The sequence below is a fragment of the Osmerus eperlanus genome, chromosome 14 (genome assembly GCF_963692335.1).
Source record: "Osmerus eperlanus chromosome 14, fOsmEpe2.1, whole genome shotgun sequence".
NCBI lineage: Eukaryota > Metazoa > Chordata > Actinopteri > Osmeriformes > Osmeridae > Osmerus > Osmerus eperlanus.
Window position 1 is genome coordinate 9,142,333 of NC_085031.1, and position 19,665 is coordinate 9,161,997.

The window sequence follows — 19,665 nt, forward strand, 5'->3', positions numbered from 1 at the left end:
TTGTTTAAACCAATTTGAAATATCACTGGGCTTTGGTTAAATGCCACTAAATACTTTTTAAGGGTTTAATGAATATAATTGAGTGAGTAGCTCCACGTCAATTAATTACACCCAGAGCGCCTAATTATTTATCCACTAGCAATTAAACATAACAGAGTCATTTGTGTCCCCATGTCATTCATAATGTAACTGCTTTTGTTGAAATCAGCTATGCTGAGGTGTTGTGTAATAAGATGTAAAAACAGGTCAAGTGGTAATCGTTTCACTTCTGCATTTTATTGTTTAGGGAGATGGTAAACAGAGTGTACCATTACAACCAAGGTTTATTACCTGGGCTTAGTTACATAATCAGAAATAGAGGGGAAGGAACACTTACTTTTGACCAAATAAGATTTATTCATCCAAAAATGTACATTGTAATGTATATTTTACATTTTACATAAATGTTCTGTCTGACATTAAAACATTAAAAAAGAAGCAAAAATATTTTAATAAATGCAAACTGGAAATTTGAAGACATGTCGATCATCCAAGTAGTTATGAATGTTCACTTGCAGTATCTGTCGGCTTTCATTTTGGCTCTCCTGTGGACAAAAAAATAAACAGACTTTCATTCATTCGATTGGCAAGGCCTGTCCCTCAAATCAATATACATGTCATTTTAAACTAAAACAAACCAACACATTGGTAGTGTTTCTTACCTGTCTAACAAGGATTCGTGAAACTTCCCATCTGTTCTTGCTTTCTTCAGTGTGACGCTATCCTCCTCATTCACCCTCAGTCGACGATCCTGGAAGCTCTGAAACTTTTTTCTGTAAATCAAAACACCACATTTTTTTGTGTCAATGTGATAACCATTGTAAGTGGTACGCATTCATCTCTGGCACACACAACCAACCAAACAAGAACGGACGTGCAAAACAGACTAACTAACCTTCACATAAGCAGAGACTTACAAACTACACACTCACTGAAAAAATACACATTTAGAAATACAAGCTTGTGTGCAGACTTCAAACTGAGGAATTGCCAACTCTGAGACCTACTTCTGCATCACTCTTATAAAATACCCCCTATTATTCAGCTAGAATGAGTTCATAATGACTTTGCCGAGATTGGCACTCTCAGTGACTGAACATAAACCTGACTTATCACTGCAAAACACAGCTTCATCAATAACAAATGTGTCTGGGACAACGCATGCTATTTTGAGCTTATTTCCATCGCAATAAACAACCTGAATGGTGAATGAACACCGAGCGCAACGGGGCTATGGACAAACAAGTGATTTTATCAGGCACTTTAACAGCATTTAGGGTCGAGTTAGCACTAGGTATTCTGGCAGTGCTTTATGATTCTCAAGCAGCACTCTGTTCCGCAAGAACATTCTGGATGCTGAGCACTAGATCAAGGCTTGGGCTCAAGGGCAGCTGTTATCATTGTGTCAATGTGATGACTCAATTTCCCTGCTGTTCAACCCACCCCTCTGAAAAACACAATGAAGAAAAAGTGGAGTAGGAGAGAATAGAAGAAAAAGAAAAAAAAAAGACACAAGCGGGCCTCACATGTAGTGCCTGGGAGTGTAATGGACCAGAAAAGGCCACAGGCGGCGTCTTTCGGAGGGTGGGGAGGTCACCCACCTTCCCATATTACTCCCACAACATCAATCCCTTCCTTGCCTGTAACATGCCCTGGATTGATGGGGTGACAGACTTACTGCCCCATTCCCTCTCCGCCTCCGTGTCTGGGCTGGTCATTTAGCTGTCAGATTTGTGGAGCAGGGAGGTTACCAGGCCGTTGGGATGAAAACGGCAGTCAAGACTACTAAAGGTCACCCGGCACCTACCTCCTCTCCTCAACACAAAATGCCACAACCACCCTTGTGTATTTTAACACTGGAAATTGTAACTAAACCCCATAATATTATTTCATAACAGATTGAACATCTTAAAAACAAAATGCAATGCGAGATAACCAGCCTGTATACAAATGTCTTTTTGTCTTTCCAACATACATTTTCTGATGATGATATTGAAACTTGAGAGACATAAGTATGCACACACACCTGTCACCAGAGGTACTACAGAGGGTATGGGTCTACAACCCAGTTTAAGGTCCAACCCCTTTCAGAGCCAGGGAAAGGACGTCGTAGTTTACGTACACATAATTTATCTCACAGTTCTTCACGTTGCCCCGGTCCTCATCTGCAATGTCATCGTTATGCTTGACCTCCCTCTCTGCGCATGAACGGATCTGTTTTAGTATCCAGATGGAGAGAAAGAGAGATAGAGTGAGGGAAGTAACAGCGAGGAAGAGAGAGAGGACCAGAGAGAGAAACAGACAGAAACAGAGAAAGAGAAACAGAAAAAAAGGATGATATTCATTCCGGAACCCTTTCCAAAGAATTTGTATTTGTGTGAGGGGGAGTGAGTGTGTGTGTGTGTATCAGTGTGTGAACCAACACAATATGAACCCCTCACCTTTACCATCTCCTCCTCCCCTGCCATCTTGCTCTTGGCCTCAATGTCACCACTCTCACTGTAGGAGATGAAACAACTATTGGCAGCCATGAGAGCCATTTTACCCTAAAAAGGAGGAAAGAAATGAGGACAAAGAAGAAATGATGAGTACATAACATGCCAAAATTCCACTGACAGTAAACATCTGCATATGCTGTGTCTGCTAGGATGAAGACAAGACACTTAATTCTAGATGCATCTCAGAAAGAGCATCCTGTGAGGGAAATGTTCATTTAAAAACATCCTGTCTCCTGGTCTCCATTATGACTTCTTCGGAAAGGACCAAAATGTAAATTAACAGCAAATTTGTACGACTCACATCCTGGAAGACTGGCTCCCACTGTTCCCTGGAGCCAATAGCGTCTGAGCGCCCCACCACTACGCCATCAGAGTTTATGCCCAGGTACTTGCCATAGCCAGACTTCAGGGCGACCCTGAGATAAACAAGACAAACTTTTATAATAGAACGAGATACTGTCAGGCAATTATTTCTCATTGCCTCAAAATAAAAGCCCTGTTGCTTGGCATTCAAACAATCCAGATTCAAACTCTGAATGAACAACTCTGCAGACTGCACATGGAAAAGAAGGGTATTGTTCAGAAGAGGCTTTACATGGGCATTGGTTAGTTCTCACTTTAACCTACCTCGAGTCTGACAGCTTAATGGCGGTGAACTGCTCTGGTGGGTCTGGTCCATCATCATCTGAAGCAAATTCAAAGACAATATATCCCCTTTAAGAGTCACATCTCAGGAGTATACTAATCTGACTGACATTCTATTCAGAGGAGGTTGAAAGGGTTTCCCAATCAGGTCTCTTTTTTATGTCTTCAGATTTGTATTTAATGAGGGACCTGGACGGAGAGATAAGAAAATAAAAACATCCTAGCGGCTGCTTTAGCATTCCGTGCGTCACCTCGTCTCATGGAAATGAACTTGAAAGAGAAAGCGGTCGCTGTGCTAAAACGAGCCATTTAATCTCCCATGTATTGAAAGGTATAATAATGATGTGTCATTCTTTTCTGATTTGGACATCGTGCATAATTTCTTCACACAGTGGGCGTACCCTTGAGACTCTGTGAGCCTTCATGTCTTCCTAACAAGCGAGGGTGATTAATATCTTATAACCTTAAACCGATGATGCTCTTGAAAACATATGCGCAGCCACACAAAGACAAAGCTCTCTAGGCAATTGCCAAACATGCTCGATCAATGCACAACTTGAATCCAAATGGCCTTCTCATCTAAAAAATATTAACTTACGGGTAGGTTCCAGTGCAAAGTGGTGGTGGTTTCTAACTTTTTCCTTGCAAAAAAAAGCTATAAGGCCTTTCCCCTCTTTTTAAAGGGATGATTGAATCCCTCACTGTAGTCCATACAAAGATTTCCCAGAAAGGAAGGATGAATCGTATCTCCCTTTGTCTCTGTAGAGCTTACAGTATCCCTCTCTCATCTCTCTTCAAGCCTGTGGGTATGCAGAGGAGAGGGACGACTAGGGAATGGGGATATTTCAACCTACTACACATTTTTCCACTGTCTCTCGGTCAAATAGTGAACTAGATGAATTCCAAGTTCAGAGATTCTGTACTTTTTTTTTTAAATCTTTGGACATATTATTTTACAGAACACTTCTCCCCTGAAGGCCGATAATCAGGTGGAAACTACTGTGCTTGTCACAAACACAACCCCAGTTGGCCCTTACTGCTATTCTTTGGGATAGAAAGCCATTGCAGGACCATGGCCGGACATGAGACTAGGTTGATCATTCCCTCTGCACCTATCATGTGCCCCAATCATAAGTGAAAAGGACAAGAGAAAGAGGCAGAGAGAGTCAGGCAGATACAGAGAGGGAAAAAAGAAGAATAGGGAAAGAATGGAATAGGAGAAAACGGAGAGGGAAAACAGAGAAAGAGAAAACCAGAACAGACAAGCCTTCTCTCTAGTGGTCACAGCCTCTGCATTCTGAAACAGAGAGGCACTGTGCGGTAACTCACAAGTAAGAGAAGCCGACTGTGCTCCTCTGCTGTGGAATAGACACCATTAATCACCCTGGTCTGTAGGCTTCAATTGATGATCTTAAATAACATGCCTCAGAGGTCAAAGAATAGATTAATGGCTCGAGTGTGTGTTTGTGTGTGTGTGTGTGTGTTATCTGGAAAGCATAGCAGGCATGTATTGCTAATGGATTTAGGAACAATAGTGTCCACTTTTTTCCCCCAGTACCCACTCTGATAGAATGTCATTCCTTATTGATTTTGAGGAGCGCCAACAAATAGCCTGCCACTTAGTACGAAATGTGTTTTATTTTTTAGGTGTGCAATGCACCTCAATGCCGTGGTCATAGAACAGCAGCAAATGTAGTCGGAATAAACATTTACGGAGGCAATTTTTTTTCTTCTTCCTTCAAAAATTAATGAACAGTAAAAACATTGCTTCCATTTTGCCAGACTACGCACCCTAACAGAACATGATGTCCATTACTGCTCAATTATTTTCCTTTCCCAGCATGGGGATATCAGGAAACTGCCCCCCCAGAGAGCCTCTTCTATTCTCCTCTTAGAATTATTAATTCTTAACAATTACTGGCTCCATTTACTGTGCAATTAAAGGCTTACTGAATCTGTGGCAGTAATTTCTACTGACTCAGTATGAGACTTTCTCAAAAATAATACAGTAAAAATTTAGAAGCCTCTGAGGCATCACTTAAGGCCCATTTCCCTTGCCTGTTTGAATAGCGGGGGTTAGACAAAGTGGAATGATTTAAACCTTTAAGGGATCATTTCGAAACTAGAGAATCCTCTAAGTGTACAATAAATGTGAAGAATAGTTTGAGAGTTTATGTAAAAGCAGTAAACACGTTTGATCATGCATAATATTGTAGAATGTAACTGGAATTTAACTTTCCTGCACTGTATCCTGTGGACACATGGAGACATTGACAACGACTTTGGTCTTTCAATTATGCAAAAAGCACTTGTATTGAGTATTTTACTGTAAATATTTCACACTTGAAGTTGTACATAGAACTATGAACTAGAGCCCGACCGATATATCGGCGGGCCGATATTATCGGCCGATATTGGACATTTTCCAAACTATCGGTATCGGCATTTATAATGGCCGATAAATGAATATTAATGTTTTTTTTTATTGTGTTTTTGTTCAAAGGACTTTAAGTTTCATATCTTGAGTTTGTATTGTTATACATTTTATTTATTAGAAACTGCATTAACATTATTTTAGTGAGGAAATAACAGGAGTCAGATGGCTGAGCAGTTAGGGAATCGGGCTATTAATCAGAAGGTTGCTGGTTCGATTCCCGGCCAAGTCGAATGACGTTGTGTCCTTGGGAAGGCACTTAACCCTACTTGCCTCGGGGAACGTCCCTGTACTTAGTCGCTCTGGATAAGAACTTCTGCTAAAAGTGACTAAATGTAAACTACAAATAACTACTGTTAGGGAAATCAGTTTGTTTTGTTACGCGTTTCTGGATTTTTTTAAATATTTTTTTATATCGGCCGATATCGGAATATCGGATTTTTAAATAACCAAATATTTGTATCGGTATCGACCTTAAAAATCCTTTATCGGTCGGGCTCTAATATGAACTGCTGTCTTTACGAATGTACGTTATAGTGAAGCTCACATAATAAGGAGTGATGTGGATTACACAGTTGCAAGCATAGTCCACATCACATGGTCTAATCCTTTACCTTTGTGTGGAGCGCCAACAGTGAACAGGCCAGTGTCCAGGGCATGGATGTAGGAATGACTGTGCATCTCTATAGCAACAGTTCCTGAGATTTCTCCAAAGCTGCTGACGCACCACCATCCACCTGTAGGTGTAAGTATAGGTGATAAAGATGTACCGTAAATGATCTCAACACCTTCGCAGACATTTCATATCTGGCTGTAGAACGGGGGAATGGCAGTTACCACAGGAGAATCGGCCACATACCAACAATGTCAACTTTCCCTTCTCCATCTTCTCTTTTCCTCTTCTTGTCTTTATTCTTTTTCTTTTTTCTGCATGGAAGACAGTACAGTTACACGCGCGCGCACACACGCACGCATACACACACACTCAAACACACACACACACACACACACACAAACATCAGCTCTAAAGTCTAAGCTCCTCGCTACTTAGCTATGCATTCTGTGTGAAAGCATGACTTTAACCACGATAGCTATTGTATGTAGCTATCTAGGTAGCCTGCATGCTAAACAAAAAAAAACTCTAAAAATATGTTTTGCATCTGGGTCTCCACTTTAATAAATTACTCACCCTTTGTTCTGACCCTTCAATACGAGTTTAGTAGATTTTACATGCGAATATTCAGCCATTTCTTCAGCCTTTAGCTAGATAGCACACACCAACCAGCACGACAACATCATCCGTAAGTACGGTGGCCGTGAGGTTCCAATTAATTTCAAACTAGAACAGCGTCACCCTCTGGTGATCCTGCCATAAATGTATGTAGCCTACATATTGGCATGAACGTAAGCACATCCATATATCCTACGTAGCCTACATAGGCACAGTCCTCATAAAGTTAATGCGTAAAACATGAAACGTGGAATAAGATATGTAAACCTACAAACTCTCATTTGTATTGTTGTTGAGTTTGTTTTACTGTGGTTGAGTGAGTCGGTGATGGTTGTGTGAGGGAAACTGACACAACATTCACACAAACCCTACACGCACGTATGTATGCACACACCCACACACACACACACCCCCCCCCCCACACACACACACACACACACACACTAACTCCCCCAGACCATACTGGCAGTGTAGGAGTGAGTGACTGTCTCCTGGCCTTCCTTCTTGCTAGTCTGGCTCGCGTCTCAGTAGACTGTGGGTCTGCAGTCTCTGACCAGCCGACTACAGTAAATTATAGCCCAGACCTTATTGGCTCTGTGTCGTATTCACTAACGCAAGGATTGTGGGTATGAGCACAGTGTGCACATGCATGTGTACACACAGACTGCTTAGACCTTCTCACACACACACAAACACATTATGAATTTATGTACAACATACTGATAATTCTCACTCTGTTTTTTTCTCTTTTGCACACATTCCTCTTTCAGTCTCTTGAAGCTAACCACATGAACCTGAGAGGGGAAGGTGACAGGGGCATGCTCAAATAATGTTTATGCTAATGACGCCCTATTATAGAGCAATGGCCCAATCAGGAAGCAAATGGCGGGAGGTAATAAATCATTGGCTGACATTGTCAGGAAGTCAACTAAATGCGACATAAAGCTGTGTGACCTGCCCTTCGTCAAAACATTATGCTAGACAGAGATCTACCTCCACACTGCACCAAAACCCACACAAAAAGGGCTGACATGGTTCACTGAAGTCTACAGAAAACCTTCCGGTAAAGAGGTAAGGGTATTCTGGAAGATGGGTTGGCTGGCTGACTTAAGTGTCCACAGTATGCTTGGAGATGATGAAGACATTTGCTTTGAAGTTTGTGCATCTAACCATTTACAGTTTGAGTCTGGGGAGTGAGTAGCATTCTCAAATGCCAATCCCTACTTCATCTGCAAACACATTGTTACCATTATTTTACATTTTGGCTGATTCAGCACTACCTAAATAAGCATCCAAGTTTGGATCCATTTTTTTATCTATAATGTTTACAAAAAAGCTTTCTCGAAGGAATACAGTTAAAAGATGTGTTGGGGAGAAGCAGAGTAGAATCCACGCTGAGATGTGACCTTCTGTCCTTGTTAAAAGGCCTTTTGGCTAATAACTCCCTGTACCCCATTAGTTGCCTTTTAACTGTGAAAAATAGCATTTATCTTCCATTATGTGTGGCTGAGACTCAAAACTATGGAGAGACAACTCTCTTTATCTCAATTCACAAGACTTTGGATATGAACAACACTGCGGCCAAAATATGTAAAGATGTCCCACTCTCTCTCTTTCCCAATATCTCTCTTTCTCTCCTCCCTCCATCTCGCTAGCTCTCTCAATATCTCTCAATGCAGGGTCACTCAAACTCAATTGGGTAACACTCGAGTGATGTGGGGTGAAGTCATGACAGCACTGAGCAGGTGTCTCTTCTTCAGTGACAGCGCACAGCGACGGTGCCTTATAGCCGTACTCTCACTTTGTCAATGTCACAGAGGGCCAAACGCATAGCATTCATGTAAGTTCTCAAACGGGTGAGGGTCTTTGAAATAGGAGATATCAGAGAGACCACGACGGATTCGATAACCTAACATTTAGGATGATGTCTCATAGGAGGCCCTCTGGTTAAAAATGACATAATGATGTCATTTCTTCCTACGTTTTTAAGGGTGAGGTTTGAAGGAGACGTTAATCTAATTGACGAACGTGTAAGACAGGTGGCTATTTCTTCTAGTGAAAAGGTGATAGTTTACATTTTCCCCCAAAAAAGAATTGAGTCAACTGAAAGCAGACTGAACAAAGTACAATTTGAATACATGCAAGTGTTTGTGTTGGTACACAATGCTGGTGTGACTAATGTCCTCAACCCTCCTGTTACTCATACAGTTTAGAAATGGATTAACTGTGAAAACAGTGTTTTTCAGGTGAGTACTTTTCACATAGTGGACTGGTCTTTGGTAATACTCAGTTTCATGGGGCTCTGAGTTTGGAAATTGACTATAGTCTTAAGTATTTTATAGCAATTTTGCAGGAGGATACGGCTGAGAGGAGTTTAGTGAATGGATAAACACCCATGAAATGCCCTTTCAGCGCCTAGTTTGAGGTAACAGACAAGCTTTCCTGTTCCAGTTCACCAAAGAGAGGATGAGAGGAGGGACATAGAGGAGAGGGGCTTACTTACACCTCCCGGTGAGGAAACACAGGCCCTGGCCTGAAGGATGTCATTTGGTTGTTACAAGGAGAAAATAAAGGTGTGTAAAGGTGCGTATTGGTAGGGGACTACACGTGCTTACCGGGCATACAATCCTCACCAAAGCATTTCTGCCTATTTTTAAAGCGAGACATGAAACAGAAATATGTAATTGTTGATCAATCTACTACTATTGGATAGTAGTGGTACATCAACTATCGTTTAAACTTTTGGTTTTGGAGAAATTAAAATATGTGAAATAATGGGTTTTCAATGTTCTGCCATGCCAGATAGTGTTCATTGGCAGGGTTCAATATACAGCCGGTCCTCTGTAATTACAAACTCTCAGCGCTGATGAAACTAGTCATTTTGGTGCCCAATGAAAATACACATTTTTCAAAAACCTCCCGGCTTGTGTTTTATCTGTTTAGGGAAAATGATACTGCAGCGGAACTGCTGTGTGTGCTGTCAGTCTGAGGACAATCCTTCAGTGGGCATCTTCCAATCACAGATGGAAAGCTGTATGAAGCATCAAATCATTATAATTTTCATATCTTATCGTATGGATGCACAGACTCTGGCTCTTACCTCATCTTCTCAGTCTGGCCCTCACACCTGCATGCATAAACACACACACAAACACACACCTCTTGTCTAAACGGCAGCTGCATGCTGAGAGAGTCTCTGCTCACTGTTGGCACACACTTACATTTTCTCATCACGGCACCTCGGCTCCCTCGCCCGCTCCTTCTGTCACTCTCTCCACCTTACCGCCTCCTTTCATCCCCCCTTCCATCTTTTCCCTATAACCCTGTACAGTTCCTTCAGTGCCCATCCCTTCACAGACCTTGGGGCTCCATCACTCCATCACTGCTGACTGTTAAAAGAGACACATTTGTCTCTCAAATGAGGCCTACCCTGCAGATTTGGCAAAGTTGTTTTACAGCAGGAATGACTCATCGTCTCCTGGACTTCCACATGCAGCCACTGGGGGGCGTAATGCACTCATGGATGTCCATCATGGTCTTAGGCACATCCACATTGGTCTGCACGACAACACATTCTGTCATGTCTGTGTGCCATTGCTAGTTTTAGGAAGTAATTCGAAATAAATAAATTAAACACTTTTGAGTGCTTTTTTTGTAGGTCACACAACCTGAGGAGATTGGATAATGTTAGTTTACCGGTAACTTGAATTGGTGGAAGAGGGTTTTAAAGTTTTATTTTTTTTAATTTTCAACTCTTGCCGGGTTTTATAAATGTACTTCCTAATGCACATACAAGAGAGTCTGTTCCAAAGACACAAATGTTATGTGGCACTGTCTCAACTTCTACTTAGAATCATCTCCCAAACCCATGTCCAGTGTTGGATAGATAGAACCACAGGTGCATTTGTCGAGCAGGATGACTTGTTTTTGTGCAATCTGTGTATTCCAGTGCCTAAAATCTAAAAATTCCCCCTTTTCCATATCGTCAAACATAATGCTCAAGCTGTTTGTCCCATTACGCAGTTGCTGAACAGCATTCAGGCTAAGATGTTTCTCCCAGAGTGAAGGCAAGGTTGAATAATTAAAAATCCTGTATATTTTTAAACCATTCCATACATTTATAATGCATTGAGATGTGAATCATATTCCAGCTGCCACGAGACTGGCATACTGTTAATCTTTCAGTGTCTGCCTCCACCCATGGGCACACACACATTCACAAACATTTAGTTTATTCTTATTCAGCAGACTCTTGTATCCAAAGTGATGTATGAATGGTGAAAATCGAAAGTACAAGTATTTTGATGGTCAGAGTGAAGTCTATGTTTACTATCCACATCGCAAAGAACACACACACACACACACACCTACACACAAATATATCCTTCTCCTGTTCTCACTGTTTCTGTCTCTCGAAAGCACACACACTTCTGGAGCGAGAGAGCCCCTGGAATGTGAAGGACTACCACGGAGTGAGATTAGCTCCTGCTCTCTTTATTACTCTACTGGTTCTCTACTTTCTTTATACTCTCATCTGCAATTGCCGTAGGCTACTTTAACCCTCGTGCTGCCTTCGGGTCACATGACCCAAAGGTTCATAACGAACCATCGTTGTGTTTACCCAATTTTACCCAAAACAAAAAACAATAAAAATAATTTTCTTTTAACCTTCGCAATGTGGGGGGTCTGAGACAGCCCAACGGTTAAAAGAAAATGCTTCACTTTGTTTTTGTATGCGGTAAAGTTGTCGCAATACGACGGTGGGTCACAATGACTGATGGGTCAGAACGACCCGAAGATAACACAAGGGTTAAGTCATATCACCGTGACAATGGAACGCTCCAGCAGGAGCCCATCGTTAATAGATGTATCCGACTCTATGAAGAAGAAGGTGACAGAGAATGTGTAAAGACTGAGCCTTACTATGGAAAGAAAAAGAGTGTCAACTTTGAAAAAAAAAGATAAGAGGGGAAATTGAAAATCTGTAATCTAGGATGAAAGAGAGGAGGAGAACGAGGGAGTAGGATGAGGGAAAGGAAGTTGGAAAGTGGAGCATAATCTCTCTGAATTATAAATGCTCCAAACAAAGCCACGGAGAGCGATGTGAGAAGGGAGGGTAATTGCGGGAGAGAGATCCAACCTGACATAATAGGGAGTCAGCTGAAATCAGTGCCTTATATGTTAAGCGGTGTGTACTTTATGCCTTGTAGCTGCTTAAATCCTTCCTGTGGCGCGTTTAGATACAGCACAAATATACTGCATAATGAGGATCAACTAAACAGCGAAAACAGTGAAAGTTAAAAAAGGTCAGGGTTGGAAACAGATAGTTTGGTGAGATGAAGGAAAGTAGCCCTCGTAAGATACTTATTAACAGTGTGTTAATAATAAAATAAAAATATTTGTAAGGGTTAGAGTTAATAAGTCTGAGACCTTTATTAAATGTTTATTAACGTTAATATGTGTTACTTAATATGAATAATTTAGAAAGGCCTTATTACATAACTACACTTATTACAAGCACCTGGAATAAGGAGATAAGAAGTGTTACCAAAACCATAATTATAACTGGATGAATTGTCTTGTCCAGTCTTACTGTATCAGGAGCACGCATACAGACATGTGCTGATTCCTACTGAAGTTCAGCTGCTGTGCATATGTGTGAGTGTTCTCTAGGTTTGTCATTGCGATTGGCAGGTCCTCCTCCCAGAGCACACACACGTAATGTCCCGGACTCTGTTTGTTGAGGAGGTGCAGTTTCCTGGGGCCATGAGACCATGGGATTTTACATAGAGATGCACAGGCTCAGGCTCTGAGAAACACACCAGGACATTAGCATAAAGGATTAGGCTCAAAATATTCTCACTATTCCTCCTTCACCATCCTAAAACAGCTAAATTCTACTGTAGTCTCTGAAGTTGAATGCTCTGTGTGACTCTCAACCAGTGGTACTCAACAAATGCATACTGGGTCATATTGGCCAACAAAGTGTATCGTTCCAGTCCCCTCTTAAACCCTAATCCCATGGACGCATCCCACAAAAGACGCATTTCGGACATGGATTAGCATGTCTGGATTAGCAAAACCATGTAATGGAGGCTCTCAGAGAAGCACCATCTTGTTCTGACACATTAAAACGATGCACGCCTCTTTTTCTTTTTTAAACCAACACACATTACTCATCTTCAAGTCTGGGCACCCAGATAATTTCTTGGAGGGATTTTTTTTTTCTTTGCTGGCGTATCAGAGAGAGACAGATGTGTGAGTCTCGAGTCTCAATAATCAGCCTCACAGGCAGATCTTTGCGCTTGACAGTGGGCTCTAATCAACAGAGAGCGGGATCAAATACGTCCTCCATTTGCATTTTAGACATCTTCGAAAAGAAGCAAGAGAGATATAGTGGATCTGCATTGTTGAGGCCCTTTCGCTTCTTTTCTCGCACATCATTGATGCATCACCCTCTGCACAGTCTGTTACACATGCATTAACAAAACACGTTGTTGTAAATGCGAGACTACTCTGTCATATTACATTTCCCTCAGCTCTACCGGCTTCTGTTCTGTTTACCATCTGTCTGTTTCTTCTAACCCTTTCTTTGTGTAAAAACCAACACCAAATGCACGTCCTGTGGCGTCGATGTATAATGTATTGACACACACAGATTTGCTTTTCTAAGAGGAGCCATATCTCCTCTCAAATTTGGGGTGCGTAGGGAATGCCCCTGGGCCGCCACGCTGTTTCTTAATCCCCAGATCTGAGAGACAACACTTTGCTCCAGGGAGAGAGAATCAAGAGGCTAAAGGTGTTATACTTTCAAGCATTTTCTCTCTCGTGTCACATAGTGGAGGACTTGGAACATGGCCACTCCTGATCCAGGTGAATACTACTCGATCACCATCAAACCAAGCTACACTTTGATAACAAAACTGTATAAAAAAAAATCAAACATTAAACACATTATACAACCAAAATGTTTCAGCCTAAATATTTAATAAAGATGAGAGTTTGTTCGTATTACCCCGACTCGGCACAAAACAAGGGATGGAGGTATTTTGATTTGCGTGTGCTAGTGGGTTCAAGTCCTAGCATATGACCCAGCACTGGAAATCACAGCTGGGACAGAGACACAAATCAGTGGAGCAGTGAGGAGATGGTGGCATTCATCAATGATAGATGGAACTCAGTCCCAGCAGCCCTCTGGCTGAGGAGACTCAGTACAACATGGAAATACTGAGTACAGTACACACACACACACACATGCATGCACATGCACGCACATGCACACCATACATACACACACGCTTCAGTTCATCTGTTCTTATATTAAAAAACCAAGACATATTTGCCACAACTCAATCAGAGAAAGTCTCCACTCATTCAGTGGTACGAGGTAAACTATTCCATCATGAACACCAGCTTAGAGACTACAGCCAATGGGACAAACTGGATCATCGAATTGTGTCAAAATGCAAGAAGCTCCTTATACTGGCATCTCTTTTACCGTAAAGAGTGGGGTTTTAATGGTACCCTCCGGGATGCAAAAAAACCAAAACATTTACATAATACCTCCTCCCCATCTGAGAACACCACTTCACCCCTACTGAGAACATAGGTTTACAATGGATTGTTCCGAGACAAAAACAAAGGTTCAAAATCCCTTTCCTTCTCAGGGAAGAGAAGTTGAGCTGCTGCCACAGAGCACCAGAAGAGCCCTGGGTCATTTTAAACAAATCAATTCTTGTCTCCTGGCTCCATAAACACACCAGGCAATGAATATTCTGAGCAGGTTCTGAGCAGCGGTTGGTCGAGACCTTGCTCAGAGGACACCCAGAGGGCCAGATAGAACCAATGAAAACCCGTTGTGTGGGTCAGCGGTCATTGTGATGCAAGTGCACATTTCTCATTAACATCTACTGTGGCCTGACAGCATGACACTCTGGCTTCATGGTGAGGTGACTCTGTCTGAAATCCCTGTCTGTTAGGACATTTTGAACTGCAGCAGCACTGTCTATCAGAAAACAAACTGAATCATATGGTATGAAGACCATAATGCCAAGATCACCCTATAGAGAACTGAAAACATGTTGCCTTTATTGAAAGTTAACACAAAGGTCAGATTCATAACTTTTAACTTTAAAGGGCAGAAGACTCTCTCCCCAACACACATAATCCCCTCCCCACAAACACACACACTCACTTTCTCTCACAGCCACTGTACAACTCCACAGAGCATATGCCATGATTACCTCAGTCTTCACAGATGTCCTGGGCATCTTCAAGTCTCCACCCCCTTGACAGCCCGAGTCAACAAACACACATGACTAGCTTGTCTCTATTCTCTAGATTAATTGGCAATCAGGCTCCAGATGTCTGCCTGCCTTCCTGCCTGCCTCTCATTCTGCCTCTTTGCCTGCCTCTATCTCTCACCCCATCCGTCTACCCTTGTCTTTCCCCTCCAGTCCCCCATTTGTAACCTTTCAGGATGCTAATGGCACAGTTGAGAAATGAGGGATGAAAGAGAGAGAGAGAGTGGCAAGGTGAAAAGGAGAAAGAAGATACAAACAGCCAGAGTACAAGAAGAGATAGAGAAATGAAAGAAGAGTGGTAAAAAGAAAAAAGAGGGAGGTTGTTTGAAAGGAGCTGGGCAGTGGTAAAAAAGGCAAGGTTACATGGGTTAAGTAGACATTAACCATTTAGCATATGCTTTTATCCAAAGTGACATACAAATGGTCCACATACACCACGGCAAATCAAGGATCAGAAGTGCACAATTATAACATCATTTCGGTGATCAAGGAACGGTCTGTATTTACGTGGCACAGTATAAAGCAATCACATCTCAGCTACCAGGCATTGTGCAACAATATTCCCAACTCTTAACTACAGTGCAACAATAACATTATTACACAGAACAGTGCAGCAAAAACATCTTTCCTGAAGTGCAACATCAAACAATTGTGGGTGCCGTCTCTTACACAGTGGTACTAAAAGGATTTCAAAGACAGCATGCAAAGAAAATACGAATTCCCAGGTATTACATGAGCAGTTTACTATTATGAGAGCCAACTAGTGGACCCATGTGCACAACACAACGAGCTCAGGAGAGCAGGAGGGTTTATTGAAGGTCAGGGTGGTAGAGGGACGGGGGCTAGGCCGAAGTGGAGGGTGTGGGACCGGTTGGCAGGGTGGCAAGGCAGAATGGGCAGGCAGGTGGCGGGTCGGCAGGTAGACAGCAAGCAGACAGCCAACAGACAGCAAAGAGACGATGAGCGGGTGGTTCAGGTTTGATGGTTCTTTGGAACACAGGAAAGAACAGAATTAGAACCCTCAGAAGACAAATAGTGCATTGAAGACGAGGGATAAGGCCCGACAAGGTGTCCATTATCAGGAATGAATGGATGACGCGGAGGGCAGAACTGTCTGACATGCAGCTGAGGCCACCATTGTGGATTGTAGTCCCGAATGACCTCAGCCACTGGAGGGGGACATATCTTCCATCCAGCACCTAGCCTCTTGTGGTGTCACAGTCTCCAGTATCACCAAATAATTCCTGTGGTTCTAAAAAAGGGCTGAGCAAGGAAAACAAAATTGGCAGTGCTCGCTTATGAGTAATACTCTTCCCCTGAATGTTCCCCAAGCCACTTCTCTACTCGCCTGTGTAGTAAGACACAAAGCATACCCTCCCAAATAAAAGTGAATAACTAAACAGAGCTGCAAATCTCTTGTTAAGTATGTTCCAGTAAAACAATTAGACTGCCAAGATTTCTCAGCAGTTAGACTAGATCTAGGCTTCAGGTGCACATTCCTTACTGTTCTGGAACAATGAACACCTATCAACTAGGAGTCTTTGTGTGCGTGTGTGTGCATGTGTGTCCATGTGAATGTGTGTGTGTGTGTGTGTGTGTGAGGACCATACACCTCAGCTGCTGGCTTATGTAAGGAGGTTGAACATAAATGGCAGAGAGGCTGAGAAGGGAGTCAGTCTCTTTTCCAGACTGCCACTCTACTGTTCATTTGTTCTTCATACAGGAAAAAAACTGCCGTGCTGGTAACACCAACGCAGCAGTCTCACCCTCTGGTCTATTTAGCCCTGATAATAACTTTTTTCTACCTACATTGAGGCTAAAACTGGAGAAATCTTTACTCTGTGTCACACAGTACGTTCCTATCTATGGGAAACAAGTTTCTAACCTTATCTCATGATATTACAGGGAAGAGCTATATTGTGGGTCCCACAGCCATAAGTCAGGCCTGGAGCTTAGTGTTTTTCCTGTTCATATTATGTGCCCAGAGAAACTCCAGGTAGTACTCACTACCCTTCACTACTCACTACCCGTGTTTCATTTCGCAAATCAAAATATGGTCAGTTTGCAGATTGATGAGAGGTTTTCCCCAACATATAATTGCAGAGAGTTGACAGGATCTCCATCTATTCTGAGAGGTGGACACAGCCCACTCTGTCTGGCATACCGACTCCACACATTCATCTCTGACAAACAGTAGTGATGGACTCCAACTTAGGCTCGACTTACCATGCCTCTAGCCACTCATCTGCCATCGATTGGCCCATCTCTCAATCAATCGGGTCATCATTTTTAAGACAAACGTAAAGTTGTGGTGGGAGGTTTGCAGTGATATTTATTGTTGTGGTTGTGAGTTGAATCCAGACCTGAATGTGGCCTGGGATAGAGGAATATAGTCACTGATTTATGATCAAGAAAGTAATCTGTTACAGGGATATTCTGGATATTCTGATCATCGTGTATCATGATGTTCCTAATACCATGTTGGAATAGCAGGTTCATATTGGTACCGGAGTCATAAGACAAGGAGAACTGCTTTTCTCATGAGTGTCAGGAGAACCATACCATGAATTTCCATGACACTGCATGCTGAAAGTAACTAATTGTAACTTAAGGTATCATTTATTTACCAACATAGTTTACATTGAATGATAATATAAACATTATAATTCATTTTACATGTACATTTGTTTGAATTTTATTACATGTGGTACTCATGAAAGAAAGCTTCTGTGTTCAGTAGGGTGGCATTTGACACAAGGATTTCCAGGCATGAGGCCTAAATAGTTTTCTTGTTTACCTGTGATGGATGAAAATAGCTTGAGAGCGTGGCCGTCAAACCTCACCCCTCCAGGGCTGAGGAGCAGCACAGCAGCCCCAGAAGGTTTATCTGAGCGACCTGTTCGGGTCACAGAGCCCCTGGAAGGTCACGTTTCACAGAGCGCCTCTGGCAGATCGCCATCACCGCACACCGCAGCTGCAAATGCCACCTTTCTGTTCCCCTGATAGAATGGGTCTCCTGTCACACATCATGTGTTTATATTCATTGTGTCCCCAGCAGGGTAATGAAGGGGGTGGCGTGAAGTTAGGGTGACAGATGTCCATTTTCAGGTTCTTGTTTTGGTGCAGAAAATCCAATTTGCAGCGGTAAGCATATGCAGATATGTTATTATCGTTTTTCATTTTAGCTGTGTGAGACTGGTTCTGAAGCACAACTTGGAGATAAACAAGTTGCAGAAACTGGCAGAAAACAGTAATTGCTCTACTGAGAAAGCACTGTATATGTTTTTATTAAATATGTATATCCACAAAGATACATGTATAGACATCCAACTTCCTGCAGCAATTTTAATAACATTTCACCCATTATAAAAATGTTTTCTATATACTGGGGGAGGGTGCTACTCAGAGGTTACTTGACTGCAGACCAAAAGCTTGCAGGTGCAAATCCTCTGTATTGTACATCTCTTAAAGCATATGGTAACTACGTACATACATTATTATAACATTACTGAAATTGGCTGCTCCAGACCCCCAAAACAATATGGCCACCACAGATTTCCACCTAAAGAACCCATTTCGTCACTAGCTTCTTATTTACCATCCCACGGGTCTCATAACCATTGTAATGATTGGGCTGTATGAATGCGAAGCAGCAACTTAAAATTTGTTTAATAGTCTTACATTTATTCATGAGATTCCGAATAGAGTCTAGCAGACCTGTCAGTGTGGGAAACCTGCCAACTGGAAAAAAGAATTACTGCAAAATTCTGGGATTTCAAGCGCTGGGAAAACACTGCCTGTTAAGGTACCAAATAGTCTGTGAGAAGCTGGGGTGCTTTGTCTTGCAGGTCTTTTCCCTTCCCATGTGTGTACTCACATTACACTATTCCTGTGTGTTATTTGATTATATTAATCTTTACATTTGAAATAACAAAAACTCCATGACTGAGTTGAGTTGTACCATCTATTTCTGGGCTCTATGTCAGTAATAAACTGCATATTGTTGTTTTGGTGCAACAGAGGCTTCAGTGAGTGGAAGAGTCTATTCAGTGATATAGAATACTGTAGCAGGAAGTAACAGAAAGCCTTAGTGTATGAACACCTCTGATCCCTGTATATGTGTGTCTGAATGTGTGTGTGTGTCTGAATGTGTGTGTGTCTGAATGTGTGTGTGTGTTTGTGTATGGGAGCATGTGTGTGTGTCTATGCTTTTGGAGCCAGAGAAGTGAAAATCCCGGCACCTACCTATGGACCAGAACAATGGTCCTCAAAAACAATTATGTCTTTCTCCCTGGGAGCCATCAGGGACGTTCTGGCTCAGTGTCCGCTTGGCTCCCTCTCTCTCCATCCATCAACAGGCAGGTAAAGAGAGCACTCATTTCAGAAGTACATAACTGCCAACCTCAATGGAGCGCCGGTGAAGCCCTCTCCATAAATAACTACATACTCTGTCTGTCCTCCAACCAGCCAACACTGGGAGTATTTTGGACGCCTGACAATTTCCAATCTTGAGCA

At 42.2% G+C, this 19,665-nt stretch overlaps 1 protein-coding gene and 1 long non-coding RNA gene across 2 annotated transcripts; one reads left to right on the forward strand and one right to left on the reverse strand.

Moving 5' to 3' along the window:
* Positions 1-422: 422 nt before the first annotated feature.
* frg1 (FSHD region gene 1) lies at positions 423-6,956 on the reverse strand. The gene is made up of 9 exons (XM_062477373.1): positions 6,806-6,956; positions 6,476-6,543; positions 6,231-6,353; positions 3,165-3,222; positions 2,839-2,953; positions 2,481-2,585; positions 2,162-2,253; positions 702-812; positions 423-584 (listed from the first exon to the last, which is right to left on the reverse strand). Exons 1-9 carry the CDS (start codon positions 6,862-6,864, stop codon positions 548-550), a joined length of 768 nt encoding a protein of 255 aa, XP_062333357.1. The 5' UTR covers positions 6,865-6,956; the 3' UTR covers positions 423-547.
* A 1,883-nt stretch (positions 6,957-8,839) lies between these two features.
* LOC134033312 (uncharacterized) lies at positions 8,840-9,273 on the forward strand. Its single transcript, XR_009932114.1, has 3 exons — positions 8,840-8,910; positions 9,056-9,093; positions 9,190-9,273. It is a non-coding gene; the product is annotated as an uncharacterized LOC134033312 (long non-coding RNA).
* The last annotated feature ends 10,392 nt before the right edge of the window (positions 9,274-19,665 follow it).